Raw genomic sequence first — 15,136 nt, 5'->3', positions numbered from 1 at the left:
TCAGCACAACAGGTGTTCTATTTTACTTTTCCAGTTTGTGACATCACAAATGAAGACTTTTTAAACAGTTTGTTTTAGGCACATAATTTATATAACCAAACACTGACAGAAAACGGATAGACTGCCTTTTGAAAATGATTGGACGAGTCATCGGGAGCGCCATGACATCTCACAGGCCTGATAGCCTGCTATTGTTGCAGACACCCCCACCCCTCTCAATCTGAGAGTTTACGGGGAAATCAACCTGCATACAGTCTTGGATTCCACCATGGAAATTCAAGCTGCCACCAAAACAGAGAGATACAGCAACCGCTTGTATTCTCTGGATTGATACTGAATTCCCAACCTGGAGGCAGTACATGGTAGCACAAAGGTGATTTTTGCAAAATCTGTCCCCGTTAATATTTTGTGATTTTTTATTTATTTTTCCTACCTCAGTTTGTTGCATAAGACACAAAATTTCAACATACTGTGTTTTGCTCTCACGCCCATTTTAATGGTCTAATGAAAATACACTACAGCCTGTAACTTCACTGTCCTCAGAAAACTAAGGGCAATACTGCAAGTTTCTCAAATAATAACGAAAAACAAAAAGAGAACTCTATCCATTTCTCAGACATTTTCTCAAACACAAAGGCAGGCTTTATAACACTGGCACTCTGAACAGATGCTTGTGCAGAATGAAACAGAAGTCTGAAATTGTTATGGGTTGAACACCAAATTTCTATTTGGAGTTCATTCAAATTAATTACCTCTTTAGGCTTGTTATTCTTACACCCTTGGGTGGGGGGGTGGGGGTGGGGGGGGGGGGTAAGTATGAATGGCTAAAAATTACAATTTTTGCTTCAAAATAAAAAAAGGAATTTGAAATGAATTCCTGCCAAACTTAGCATATTGCTAAAACAAATGTGATGCAAATATTATTAAAAATGAAATAAACATGCCCTTTCCAGTTTGTTATTTTAAATGTATTTTAAAAAGGCCACACAAGAAATATTTATAGTAGAATTTATTTAAGATGCTGATCTAATTTTTAAAAATAGTTTCCATAATTCCATAGTTTAGCAAACCCAGATTTCATTAAAAAAATGAGCTGATTGCCTTGTGGTGGTTTAATTTGTCACGTAAAATAATTCTCACATTGCTGCTGTTTTATTTATTTTTGTTCCTTGAAAACTGAGACTTTGAGTCATTTTGCGTAAACCCTTTCAAAAGTGAATACAGAGAAGAAGCGTTTAAGATTAGTTTTTGACTGACATTTAAAGCGTAAAAGCATTCGATGAGCTCGAATAAAGCTTTTATTTTGAAGGAACAAAATCCCAGAAGATCTGAAGACTCGCCTTCTTCCTGTGACGCCACCGAAAGTGCGGAAGTAGATTAGCTGACATTCCCACGTGGTAAGAAATGGCTGCAAATGAGGAAAAGCAGCAGGGCCACAGAGCCGGCGTATACAAGCAAAAAAATAAAGAACACAAACATGGTAAACACCGGACGAAAGGTGAAATTGAAAGAGAAAATAAAGGTAAGGCACCTTGAGTTACGAAATGTTATAAATGTTTACGAGCACTTGACTTTTTCCTCAGTAAACACGTGTTTTCACCTTTTCACTCATGATGAATTCAAAAGAGGACCAAGTTTAGTGCAGATATTCCCTTTATTTAACTTAGATATAGTTTTATTTATTAACTATAGTATAAAATTTAAAATATCTGATCTGGACGTTGTTTAGCTAAATATATTTACAGTACATGAGCACTAATCAAATGTGGCCAGAAATGGTTAAGCGAAAATGTTTATTGTTAAATAAGTTTATTATTATTTAATTTCTATTATTTACATTTGTGTTAAGTCTCATAGCTTATATCACTGCTTGTAAATAAATTACTTAGTGAATAAATAAACATTTAAATGTTACTGTCTTGGATCATGTTCTTTTGTAAATAAACTTATGATTACTGCATTTAGGTAATTTCTTAGTGTATTTCCAATTTTTTAACATATAAGACCTGCTTGTTGCAAGGGCACAGCATGAGCTGTTTTATTTACACTTGATAATAGTAATAATAATAATAATAATAATCGTCATAATCATAAACCAGTCTGCAAATTCTAATCAGATACCTTGTTTGATTATGAGGAAAAAGCTGGAAGTTTATGTTGGACTTTTGAATAATAATCTAATAGTTATTTTACTCTTGGAGCTTGTTTTACTTTTTTGTTTAGAGTTGTGCATGTTTGTGTATTTTCTTCTGCACAGTTTAGACAAAGTGGACACTATACACCTTGTATTAACGAGTCAAACATAATCTCTTGTGTAATCCAGAGTATTCCAGAATCAAAGATAAGACTTGGAGCCAAATCTTGAGTAAAATTTGATCACAGAACAATGATCCAGAAGCAAGTCACCAACATATTAGTTAATTAAAAGAATCAAGGAACAGCAACCACTCATATTTGGTTGAATAAATAATATTAATTAAGTTTCTGTTCTATTGATTAAAGATATTTGGCTGCTTTAGCTTCACACTGAGAAAATTTTCTAAGAACAGTAGTAAAATGTTTTGACCTGCTCCGCAGGGAGGGTGTCGGTGATGTCTCTTACCAAAAAACAGAGTAAGGAACAAAAGAAGATGGACCGGAGACACAAAGCTAGCCAGCTACGCAAAAATAAGAAAGACATGGTGGGTGATTTTCTTTAACATTCAACGAGTTGGATCCCCGGAATTCCTGATGGAGTTTTCTCGTGTTGCTGTAGGTTCTGATGGAAAAGCGGCGTCTGGGCACCAGGGACGGTCCTCCACATTTGGTGGCTGTGGTGTCCCTCCATGCTGGAGCTGATGCAGCAGCTGTTATCAAACTGCTGTGTGGAGAAGGTGCTGGGGGCCTTGTGCGTCAAGAGCAATGCGTCAGTGGTGTCGGCGACAGTTTTGGGCTGATTCTGCCTCGCTTCAAACAGAGATTCACACTTCTAACCCAGAGCACTGGTAGGTTTACCAGATAAGATTATTTGTCTCCTCAGTGCTTTTTCATCAGGAAGTCTTTGTTCCTTTGAACAGCTGACATGCACTCCCTTCTGGATGTGGCAAAGGTTGCTGATAGTCTGGTGTTTGTGTTGGACCCAGCTGAAGGTTGGGACAGCTATGGAGACTATTGTCTCTCCTGTCTCTTTGCTCAGGGTCTCCCCAGCCATGGTGAGTTTTCAGTTTGGAGGGGGGGGGGAAGGGCAACCTAAAAGATTTTGTTTATTTTCTGAGCTCTGCTCTCTCTCCTCCACATGCTGTGAGCAGCTCTGGTGTGTCAGGGTGTGTGTGACATCCCTGTGAAGAAGAGGGTTGAATCCAGAAAGACTTTGTCAAAGATCACCGAAGTTCGCTTCCCCGATGCCCGACTCTTCCCTCTGGACACTGACCAGGATGCGACTCTTCTTCTTAGACACCTGGGCTGTCAGAAGCAGAGGAAGTTGGGTTTCCGTACCAGACGGCCCCATCTTTTAGCACAACAAGTCACTTTCACACCCAACTGCCCTGCTGAAGGTGCAAGAAGTGGGCCTACTGGACTGGGTACCCTCCGTGTCTCTGGGTACGTCCGTGGTCGTGCTCTGCGGGTTGATAGACTCGTGCATATCAGTGGACATGGAGACTTTCAGCTCAGTCAGATTGATGCTCCATCAGACCCACTTCCTCTCATCTTCACAACAACCAGACCTGTAAAACCAAGCAAAGGAGGGGACTTTGAGATGCAGGTGAGTGATTATTTTTCCCCTGGAGGTTCCTGCATACAAAGAACTCCAGGCTTCAAATACAGATATTTGTCTTTAGTGAAAACTTCTTTGTGTGTTGCAGGATGGGGGTGAAAATGAGGCGCCGGTCCGTGTGCTCATGAAGGCCGACCCGTCCTGTCAGGAGAGTCTGCAGACAGAGGCTGAGGTGGACCCTATGGATGGAGAGCAAACGTGGCCGACAGAATCAGAACTGATGGAAGCTGAAGGTGAAGAAGCTCGAGCTGCACAAAAAAACAATGCAGGAAGTGAAAATAACAAGAAACCTGAATGGTGCTTCACTAGTGTTAGAGGAAATAACAAAAGGGTTGTCAGAAGTGCAGATGTTGGCACCGTCACATACCAAATATTTTTTTATTTGTACCATTACCTGTTAGATATGTTAAAAATGTCAAAATGCTAAATCGATTTGAATCCATCTCCTCCCTCTGTGTTAGAAGATGGCTGTAAACTAAGTGCAGCTTTTGCTTTCTCAGTGCAAAGCACAGAAGAAAGAAGCTAAAAGGCCTTTTCACATCAGCCGCTGACAACAGAAACCATAACAAGGACCTACAGGAAGGCGCTGCAAGCAGAAAACCTCACATTTGCATTTTAATTCTTAAGATAAGCTACCTGTTGCTGCTAGTAGCAGGTGTTTTGAAAATAAAAAAAGGAAAAGGCAACTTCAAAGAATTCTTAAAGCACATAACTATTGTTATTATTGTTATATTTTTATGAATGTATTTAAATTTTTGGGTCAAAGTGAATAGTCAAGTAAATGTCATAGCTTAGAATTAGTTCAGCACACATTAATTCAGGTTACTAAAGACCTTTTGCATCACTCACGTAAAATCGAACACACACCCCACACACTTTAGCATGAAATCTACAGGAAACATGTGAACAATGAAAATGAAAGTAAACGTGGGCAGTTGGGTAGGATTTGTTTTGTTTTATCAGCTCCAGTGTAAAGTGAATGCTGTTTATAAGCTAGGCTAAACTAGGCTAAACCATGTGACGAGGTGATCTAGGTGCCAAGGGTCAATGTTGCTTTTTAGAGGTGCTGAAAAAAACATCAGTTCAAGTCTGAATCGGGATTCTTATTTATAAAGATTAGATTAGATTAAGTTTATTTGTAATGGGACAGTACATATTAATGGACATATATATAATTACACATATGTAAACATGCAAGATTATAGCCAAGGCTAATTTCCATCTTTAGTCCCTCAGCAGTTGACAGCTGCTACACATGTGTGAATACAAACAATCAGGAAAACAAATACAAAACAATGTTGTGATCTTAAAATTAAACCCAAAAATAAAAAAAGAATTAAAAATAAAACATGTCATAATACACCCTAATTTGTACAATTAACTACTTCTGTTTACCCTGTATTAAAACTTAAAAAGTAGCCGCACATGTTAAAAAATTTCCATAGATACATATAAAATATAGTCATACACCGTTTAGCAGCAAGACAATATAATAGTCCCCACCTCAGTGGAAAAACACTCTTTACCTTGTCCTTAAATGTACTGTTATGTATTCTGTTTATGTTTGATTGTGTGAACAGATTTGAGTATCTAATAGCCACAATTGAAGTTCTTTGCTAAAAGAATTCCCAGTATTACGTTCACGGATCGCTGTTGGAATTGTATTCCATGTTCTTGAGGCGTGATAGGAAAACACCGTCTGTCCAAGGGTGCTTCTTCTGAAGGGAATCAGACAGTCACCCCTGGAACTCGCCCTGGTCGATATATTGTCTTTTCCTTTTTGTTTAATGTAGTCTTGTAATGGAATCGATTCCAGGAACTCAAATGTTTGGTACGTTACAGGTTTGAGACACACTTTTGTGTGTTTTTTTGGTCTTTGTTAGGAGAGTTAGTGCTCCGTTTACTTTTGTGGTCTCATAAATTGGGATGATTTATTTTTGAATGTGCTGATAAGTGGGGACTAGAATGTAATTTTTTCCATACTCAGAAATTTGAGATATTCTCATATTTATTTTCTAAGTTGATAAGTGAGTACTCAGGATTACTCTTGTGTTTATTTTTAGTTATTGATAAATAAGAGAAAACATTTTCCTTTGTAACAAATCCGAGGCACTTTTTTTAAACAGGTTGAGGACTCAAATGTTAAACTTGTTTCCACACATACTTAAAAATTATTTGACCATATTACTTTCAAAGCTACTGTTAGGTAACTACAGATTTGTTTTATTTTACAAGGTAAGCAAAAATAAATGTTGCCTTTTGGTCAAAAGGTTGTTTCTGTTTACAGTTTTAGAATCACTTTAGTTTACCTTGTAAATCAGCTTTTTTTTTTTTTAGCATGACCAATTTAAAGTAAAATAAAAAATGTCCCATAGCTTTAACTAACTTGTACAACTAAGTAGTTCATCCTGGAACTGACACTCTTTGTTAATATTGATTGTGAATCGATTCTGAATCGAACCGGCACCCCGAGAATCGGAATCGAATCGTGAGTTGCTCTGAGATTCACAAAACTGCAAACTTTCTCTTCTACAGATCAAGTGAAGCAAGATCTTGTTGCTCTTTAAACAAACGATTAGTGATTTTAAAATGGTCTGTAGTTTAGCAACAAACAGGTGAAACAGAATAATCTAACTTTTCTGGGCTGTTTCTGGTCGTTTTTACTGTTGCAGAGGCCAGAAAGAGCAAGCGGGTGATGAAGGTCCCCAAGGGAACATCAGACTACCAGGCCACGTGGATCGTTGATGAAGACGAGGAGGAGAATGATGACCTGGATGAAGAAAGCAGTGATGATGATGATGATCTATTGGATGAAGCTATGGATGGAGATGAGGAGGAGAATAATTCTCAGGTGCACACATCAGATTTATGGTGACGTAGATTAAATTCTCTTTCACACGCGCTCATCCTGAACAAACCTACAGGATTGTTAGACATTGTAATAATTTTCAGGATGGAGAAACCTGGATGGTTTGGTTTACAGAGCGGTGCATACGTGACCCGTGGATGGCGCACCTCGCTGTTTGTTTTCGCTGCGTCTGTCTCTGGGCTGCAGTGCCATGCTGCTCACCACAACACAACAATAGTGTTAGGAGCTCGAGTCCCGAGAGAAGACTCCTGTCTTCCTGTCTTGTGAACGGAGCTTCCTGTCTGGACGGAGGGAGGGGTCAGACATTTATTTATTTCCAGCTCTGCTTGAAAAGACATCGGGGGAACTTTGCTTATGGAATGGGTTCATTACGATGTGTGATTGTTGGAAGCGAGCGTTTGATGTCGAGGTTAGCATACAGGATTTTGTGGAGGGTAACAATGGGAGAGGGGGGCACTTCAAATAAAAATGATTATTATTATTGCTGCCAGGATGTTGGAGAGTTGTGAATCAACCCCGTGCTGTGGACTTTTCCGCTTGTGACGCACCGACAGGAATGTAAAATAACGATAAAAAGGCTTGGATGTGTCGGTGTGACCTGCCATTAAAACGGCGAGATTCCTTAAAATCAGCGCTTCTCATCCAAAGATCACCTTAAAGGTGTTGAACGCTGAAAAACCTTATCTTAATTATTTCAGATTTATGATCATGAAACTCTAGGATTTGAAAATCCTGACAGATGTACGTCACACCGTCACTTAACATTCATGAACTCACCCATCTTGACTCTCGAAGGGGAAGGCTGTTGTTGTTTTAGCGTCCAGGAATCAGCAGAGAACGTCTCGGACTTTAAATATCTAAGTCTAACCGCGGGTATCCGCGGGTCCTTAAAAAGTCTTAAATTTGCTTTTCCAAATTTAAAACCTTAAAAATCCTTAAAAATGACAAATAATCCTTAAATACAGTTTCCAAAGGTCTTAAATTACCAAAGACGCAATAAACTAGATTCTTTTATTTCTATAAAACTTTTGCGAATTCCTAGTTAAGCATTTTTTGTGTATGACGTTGGTGTAAGCGGAACCGTACACATTCAACTGGTTGTGAAAGGGGGCTATTTTTAGATGAGCACATTAGCTGGTTAAGCTAGTGGGAGCTTGTGCCATGGGGAAGCGCAAGTTTAATGGTGACTGGATGGCTATTCCCACCTTTGCGACGTGGTTAGCATCGGTTCCAGGCAATAGCTGGAAATTATAGCTTAAATTAAATTTTTAAAAATTGCTTAAATTTGGTCAAAGTGGCCTTAAAAAAGGTCTTAAAAAGTCTTAAATTTGGTTCCCTTAAACCTGCAGATACCCTGTCTAACATGAAATATTGTGATATTTTAGTGCATTGATATTTTTTTACAGAGGTTAGCAGTTAGAGACAGAAGTGGAGCCTGGAAATTCTACCTTGTGTTGGGGGCAGCTGTACTTTGCATGTCTAAATAGTTCGATGACTGATCTAGTCTGCCCTAAACACACCAGGAAGGAAAGCAAATCTGACATAAAGTCATATTAAATCAGATGTGCATTTCCTATCTTCTCAGGAGCCTGCTTCATGCTGTGCTTCAGAAGAAGAAGAAGAAGAAGAAGAAGAAGAAGAGGTGTGCTCCACAGAGCGAGCTGGAGCAGATCAGCGATACGATGAACACATGGATGAAGCAGCAGAGGAAGAAGGGCTGAAACGCTACCGGGAGGCTCGCTCCCATGAGATGTTCCCCGATGAGGTGGACACGCCCATTGATTCTCCGGCTAGAATCAGGTCTGGGAGTTTTACGAATGATCCCACTTAGTTTTTTTCTGCCTCGGAATGATGGAGCATCACAGTTCATGTTGTTCCCTCCCAGGTTTCAGCGCTACAGGGGCCTGAAAAGTTTCCGCTCCTCGCCTTGGGACCCCATGGAGAACTTGCCTCTTGACTACTCGCGAATTTTCCAGTTCCAGAGTTTTGAAAGGACTCGCCGGCGCGTACTGGCAGAGGCTGCAGCTGAAGAAGAGGGGGCAATGGTATAAAAACAACCGGAGTGGATTTTAGATAGTTGAAGGAGGTATTCTGTCTCACGGCTGCCTCTGCTTAAGGTCGGCTGGTACGTTACGCTGCACATCGTCGACGTGCCTTCCTCCGTGATGGAGAGCGTCCAATCTGGCAAGCCTCTGGTGTTGGTGTCTCTGCTGCCTCACGAGCAGAAGGTATGCTTCCACGTGATGCACAGCGTCGTCCTGACAGACGTTTCCGGGCTCATTATTTTTCTTGCTGTGAACAGATGTCGGTGATGCACGTCCTGGTGCACAGACACCCCAGCAACACAGAGCCAATCAAATCCAAGGAGGAACTGGTCTTCCACTGTGGATATCGGCGATTCCGGGCCTCGCCTATATTCTCTCAGCACACGTCAGGTAAAACATCTGTTGTTAAAATGGCAAATGGAGTCTTTTTTTAAAAATTGCAGTACCCTGCTGACGCAGAGCTCGTGGAAATGAGCCGACGTTGGTAACAATTATTGTTGCGTCAGGTTCTTTTTAGATGGTGGGGATGAGATGGTAGAGCTGGGCGGAAACCTGAAAATTACCAAAGTTTCTGACCCGTACCAACATCATTTTGCCCATGTCGGTATAGAAAATAGCCTGTATGATAAAGCTGGAACCCCCAAGGTGCTTTACAGCACAATCTGTCATTCCCCCATTCACACACTGGTAATGATGGGCTACATTGTAGCCACAGCTGCCCTGGGGAACACTGACAGAGGCGAGTCTGCTGTGCTCCGACCACCACCAGCAGGCAAGTGTCTTGCCCAAGGACGCAGCGACAGACTGAGCGGCGACCCTTCCAATTCCAGGGCGAGCAGTTAACTCCTGTGCCACCGTCGTCCCACCAGTATGTTCGGTATTTAAAAAAATGAAAATACAAGGTTGCTGATGTTCGTGTTCCTATTAGATGCTGAAACACAGACCACTAGTCACGTAGAGTCACATGACTCAACCGCATCCAGTCTGTAAGAAGGAGGGAAAGACGAGGAAATGGAGAATGATTCAATTATGGAAGCAGTCGGCTGTTTGTAGCTCGTTGCTCTGTGTCATTCACTACCCGCGGCTGCTTTCTGCCCAGGGCTGCCCGTCCCGTGGTGCTCGGTGGGCGGCCGCTAGCGTCAGGCAGCGGGCTACGAATGGATGCGGCTGTAGATCTACCAAATCATACCAATTTATTTCTAGAGCACAGCATGAGAGCTGAACGAAGTGCTGTACAATAAATGAAACAGATAAAAAATCACCAACAAGACACAGAGCAAGGAAGAAACAATAATCAATGAGAAATGCCAGATCATAAAAGTAGGTCGAGAAGAAGCTTGTTCCTAAAAATACTTCATCGACCATTTGGCAAGATTATGGATTCAGCGAGGACGACGTGATGAGAACAAAGCAGAAATGTAAACTGCAGAAAGACTGCAGCAACAAGTCAAGGTAACACCTGCAGTGCAACCAAACTTTATAGAGAACCTGATGCCATTTGATGTCTCAGAGGTGACAATATTTACATGATGCAGCACTTTGTGATATTTATCTTTAGAATATTAAAGATTGTATCATAAATACTTTGTGTTTGCAGGAAATTTGAGAGCTTTTACTTTAATACTTGTTCAGTTGTGCTTGGTTTTTCAATCAATCTTAGCTTAAAGTACTCAGTACTAAGTATTCAGTTTGCAGCTTTTTAACTCATTCGCTGTCAGCGTTTCTCACTGTTTTTACTGTTTTTTTAAGAGTCACAGAACGTTGCGCTCTAGGATGATGTCGACACCTAAACAACCAGAACAAAGCAGAGACTCACTTATGTCAGGAAGAATACGTGAGTTTCGAGCGTTATACCGTTCTTTGTGATCGGCAGAAGCTTTTCCGGTTCGCGCCTCACTTTTTTTTTACAGCAGTGGCCCAAAACGATCTCCTAACACATGGATTTTCTGCTTCCTGATCACGTGGCGTGTGACGTATGCGGATGAAGATCGGCTTTAGAGCTGAGATGTTTGTTCTCATGGTGCAGGGGCTTGCTCCGATGCCCACACAGTAAAAAAATGTAAATCACGACTTTAGTCGTCATTGGCAGTGAATGAGTTAAGAAGCAATTAATCTGTTTCAAAAAGTCCCTGTTTGTGATTAGGGTTGTCACGGTGTGAAAATTTAACCACACGGTTATCGTGACCAAAATTACCACGGTTTTCGGTATTATCGCGTTTTTTTTTAAACGTGCTACATTTTCACACAATTAAATAAACCCTGTATGTCAGGAAATATTGTCCTCAGTTTGTGTCTAAATTTAGCCTAAAATGTGTTATTTTGTAATTATGATGTTTATTTGTTTACATTTTTCCCCTTTAGTCTTTAAAATACCAAGATTTGCCCATAACTTCTTATTTTTTGTCTGTTTGATGTCATCATTTAAAAATATTAGATCAGAAGATACTCAGTACTCAAGTAGCCTTCTAATCAGATACTTTTTACCCTTACTTGAGTAATAAACCCTATATCAGGAAAATATTGTCCTCGGTTTGTGTCCTTCCAGTGAGCGTTGCAGATGTGGGAAAATGTCATCAGGCAGTAATCATTGTTAAATTCATAATTATTCTCGGAGAGAGACCAACTCTTATCTGCCCCTGGGAGCTCCGTAATGCATAGCGTCATTTCAACATGGGGGTGTCCGCAACACGGTTTATATGCAGGTAGCGGTGCTGCGGCTGCTTTATATAGCGACTCGTTGCATTCTCCCTCAACCCAAATCCTCGGATCACGCATTTTAGCTAAAACGCTAACGTTAGCTTGCCTTGCGTTGACTGTTGCGTTGTGGGTGATGGTCACGCAGATGTGTCATGAGATTTGAAGCGTTGCTGCCTTTCACAGACACTTTTTCTGCACGTGCTGCAAACAGGATAGCCGTCTCTATCAACTGTCCCTCGGCATTCTTCAAATATGCAAAAGATGCCCGTACTTCCCACTTTGTCTTCTTTGAGGGATAATAAATGTCCTGAGCACTGCCGTCTCCTCCTTTGGCCATTATTTCAGCTTTAGCTTCAAGAAAGTTTTGGTTGTAAACAACAAAGTGCGCATGTGCCGCCGGCAACTTCAGCGGATGATACGGTGGCTGGTAAGGGTCACCGCGCCTACACCGCAGCCACGGTAATCCACCGAGATAATATAGTTTTTTAAAAACAAGACGGTTATTATTATTGTCAACTTTTTTTTACCGGGGTTTACCGCTACACCGGTTACCGTGACAACCCTTTTTGTGATGTCACAAATGGGAAAATGAGCATAAAGCAATGATGGGCCTCGAGGGCTGGTATCCTGCATGTTTGAGCTTGAACTCTGCTTAAACACATCTGATTTCAATCAGCAGGTGATTAACAGGTTTCTGCAGCGCCTGATGAGCTGCTGCACAGGTGATTCAACCACTGAATCAAGTGTGTTGGAGCAGAGAAACCACTAAAACGTGCTGTATACAGTATATCAGTCATAATCCTGCCACGTCTACTTTAACAGATCACACAAGAACGTGGGATCTCACCAAACCAGAAAAACTAACTCCATTTCTCAACATAATTTCAATATTAAAGTTGAAATAGATTCATTTTCTGGGAACTTTTTTGCCATGTTGCTTGAAATAAATGAAACATTTTAATAACTAAAAAAATTGAATAATTTCATTGCCTCTGAAATGTACTGTCCTGCAAAAACCTCATTAATTATTGTGAATGTCTGATTCTTAAAGGGACTTACGGAGTTTTGAATTTTTATGCTCGCTATTTCCCCCTCAGGCCAAAAGCGTAACGGCAGCTTCAATAGTAGGCTCGTGCACGAGGCGCTCATGCTGTACGTGCACACTCCTTAACGAAAATAACAGCTGAGAAAGTCCCTTGTGTGTGTGTGTGTGTGTGTGTGTGTGTGTGTATGTGGCCCGGAGGACAGGAGAACGCACAGCTAATTAATGAAATAATTTGGTTCTGTACCTTTCTCTTCAGCACAGCCGACAAAGGTTTATGATGGGTCAGTCCTCCTGCATGCTCAGATCATTCCCTTCCCTTGCTTGAAAAATTGTTCCAAAATGAAAGTTGAACCCACATCTTTTTTATCGGTGAATTCAATGCCGTTCGGCGAGTCTCAAAAAAAAAAAAAAAAAAATCGGGCATCTTACTGTAAAAAAAGTACCATTAATGTAAAAAAGAAACTCTAAATAAATTAAATTTAAACCCGGAATCGAACCCGGGTCTCCCGCTCAAAAGTCCATCGTCTTACCAGGTGAGCTATAGTGCAAGCGATATACTTTAGATCTGTAACATTTATATCCTAGATGACAGCTGAAACAGCGTTCAAAGAACGGTTCGGAGCGAAAATGGCTATTTTGTTGCTAATTTGCAGGAAATATCTTGAAGAAAGTTCTACAGAAAGTAGCTAAGGGTCCTCAGAAATGTAGCTAGCTTTGTCACTAGGCGTTAGGAACAGCGGCAAAGACTAAAGCTACGGATAGCAAACGCTACGGGCTATGCCTGAGCGTGAATGCGCATGAAGCAGCCTGCTCGGCCCGAGCATCTCTCTTTTTCTGTGATTTTACAGAAAAATAGGCAATCACAGTAAAAATGCCAGGGCTCATTCTACAGGACCAGGGCATTGCAGGAGAATGTATGAAGAAGAAATTTATTATACATGTTTTGGCTGTCAAACTTCCATAATGCCCCTTTAATGATTGGAGCCTGATCCATCCATCAAACTGCCCTTAGGTTTTATGAGACCCCTGAAGAAAGGGGACTGGACCTTAGAATTGTATAAAAACATCTTCTTTTCCACCTTTAAATTATTTGTCCTTTGTTTTATGTTGCAATATATTTATCAATGTGTCCCTTCTTATCGTAAATATGTTTGTTTTAAATCTTTAGCTATAACTGTAATTAAAGATGAGAAGCTGTTGTCGTTCTCCAGCTGACAAGCATAAGATGGAGCGTTTCCTCCGCCCAGATGCCCCCACTGTGGTGTCGGTTTATGCCCCCATCACCTTCCCCCCTGCAGGAGTGCTGCTCTTCAAGCAAAGAGATGACGGTGAGATTAAAAATACTCTTTTCACGTTAAAATGTTGTTTTCTTTAACCGACCCGCGCTTGTTTTGTGTCCTACCAGGTGTTCAGGACCTGGTGGCCACAGGCAGCCTGCTCAGCTGCGACCCACGACGAGTCGTCCTGAAAAGGATCGTGCTGAGTGGACACCCGTTCAAAATCAACAGGCGTTCGGCCGTTGTCCGTTACATGTTCTTTAACAGAGGTGACACGATGTCCCCGCTCTTTCTTTACTCTGCATGCTGGCTGCTCATAGTGCGCCGTGTTCTGTTGGAGGTTTCTTCCTGTTAAAGAGGAGTTTTCCTCTCCACTGTTGCCACATGCTTGCTTAGAAGCAGAATTGCTGTAAAGCCTCTGACATAAGTCAGTGACTCGATGCAGTTTACTGGGTTTTCTTAGATAGAAAACGTTTAACTTACTGGAATAACCAGCTGAACTTAACATCTAACTGGAATGTGAAGGTCCTTGAGACGACTCTTGTTGTTTGATGCTACGTAAAGAAACCGAATTGAATTGCAGAATAATGTGACACGAGCTTTAATCCTCTTTGCTTTTACCAGAGGACATCATGTGGTTCAAACCAGTGGAGCTGCGGACAAAATGGGGTCGGAGAGGCCACATCAAGGAGGCTTTAGGTGAGGAAATCAGATTTTTCTGCAGCTTCTTCAAACAAACAGTCATCTGATGTGAGCTCCAACTGTCCGACTTGTGATTTCAGGAACACACGGTCACATGAAGTGTGTCTTTGATAACCAGCTGCGCTCGCAAGACACAGTCCTGATGAATTTGTACAAGAGAGCGTATCCTCACTGGACATACGACCCCTACGTCCCCTCAACGTTACCTTGGTTCAAGAGAGATACCATGCTTGATTTGGATGAATTGGACATGGAATAGTGAGAGGACTGCTCAGCAATGCAAGACGTGAATTCAAGTTAGCAGCAACACGCATTGTGTTCAATAAATATATGTAATAATAAAAAATGTCATTACTTCATGTTATGCGGCTCTTTTTTAAGAGTTTGTTTTCGGCCACTAGATGGCAGTCATGCATAAGTGTCGCAAGCACTTCCTCTCTAATAAGATCAGCAACTAGTCACCTCTAAACAAAAGGCCGTTACTCCTAACAGATCTGTGTACATTTAGAACATAATGACTAAACAAATCCAGAGACTGTTTGCATAACAACGTGAAACAATTCTAACATTCAGTCATGCATCGACCTCATGGCTTTCTTTGAAGTCGTGTGCGTGTGGCCAGATTTCATGGAAATGTAAGAAAGAGTGAAATAATTATGTAGATGTGATTTCTGAGGAAGTGCAATCATGGAACGAGAACTCCCATGTTGTGCTTGTCTTTAATTTATCAATGAATTATTTGACTGA

At 41.0% G+C, this 15,136-nt stretch overlaps 1 protein-coding gene across 1 annotated transcript; it reads left to right on the top strand.

Annotated features, from left to right (window-relative positions):
• Positions 1 to 1,364: 1,364 nt before the first annotated feature.
• On the top strand, positions 1,365 to 14,748 carry tsr1 (TSR1 ribosome maturation factor). Its single transcript, XM_015951188.3, has 15 exons — positions 1,365 to 1,522; positions 2,578 to 2,681; positions 2,756 to 2,984; positions 3,057 to 3,191; positions 3,288 to 3,742; positions 3,843 to 3,987; positions 6,427 to 6,605; positions 8,209 to 8,423; positions 8,509 to 8,668; positions 8,741 to 8,851; positions 8,926 to 9,058; positions 13,622 to 13,738; positions 13,816 to 13,956; positions 14,312 to 14,386; positions 14,470 to 14,748. Exons 1-15 carry the CDS (start codon positions 1,405 to 1,407, stop codon positions 14,646 to 14,648), a joined length of 2,496 nt encoding a protein of 831 aa, XP_015806674.1. The 5' UTR covers positions 1,365 to 1,404; the 3' UTR covers positions 14,649 to 14,748.
• The last annotated feature ends 388 nt before the right edge of the window (positions 14,749 to 15,136 follow it).

Source organism: Nothobranchius furzeri, chromosome 13 (assembly GCF_043380555.1).
Source record: "Nothobranchius furzeri strain GRZ-AD chromosome 13, NfurGRZ-RIMD1, whole genome shotgun sequence".
Classification (NCBI taxonomy): domain Eukaryota; kingdom Metazoa; phylum Chordata; class Actinopteri; order Cyprinodontiformes; family Nothobranchiidae; genus Nothobranchius; species Nothobranchius furzeri.
This window is presented reverse-complemented; position numbering and strand designations above follow the sequence as displayed.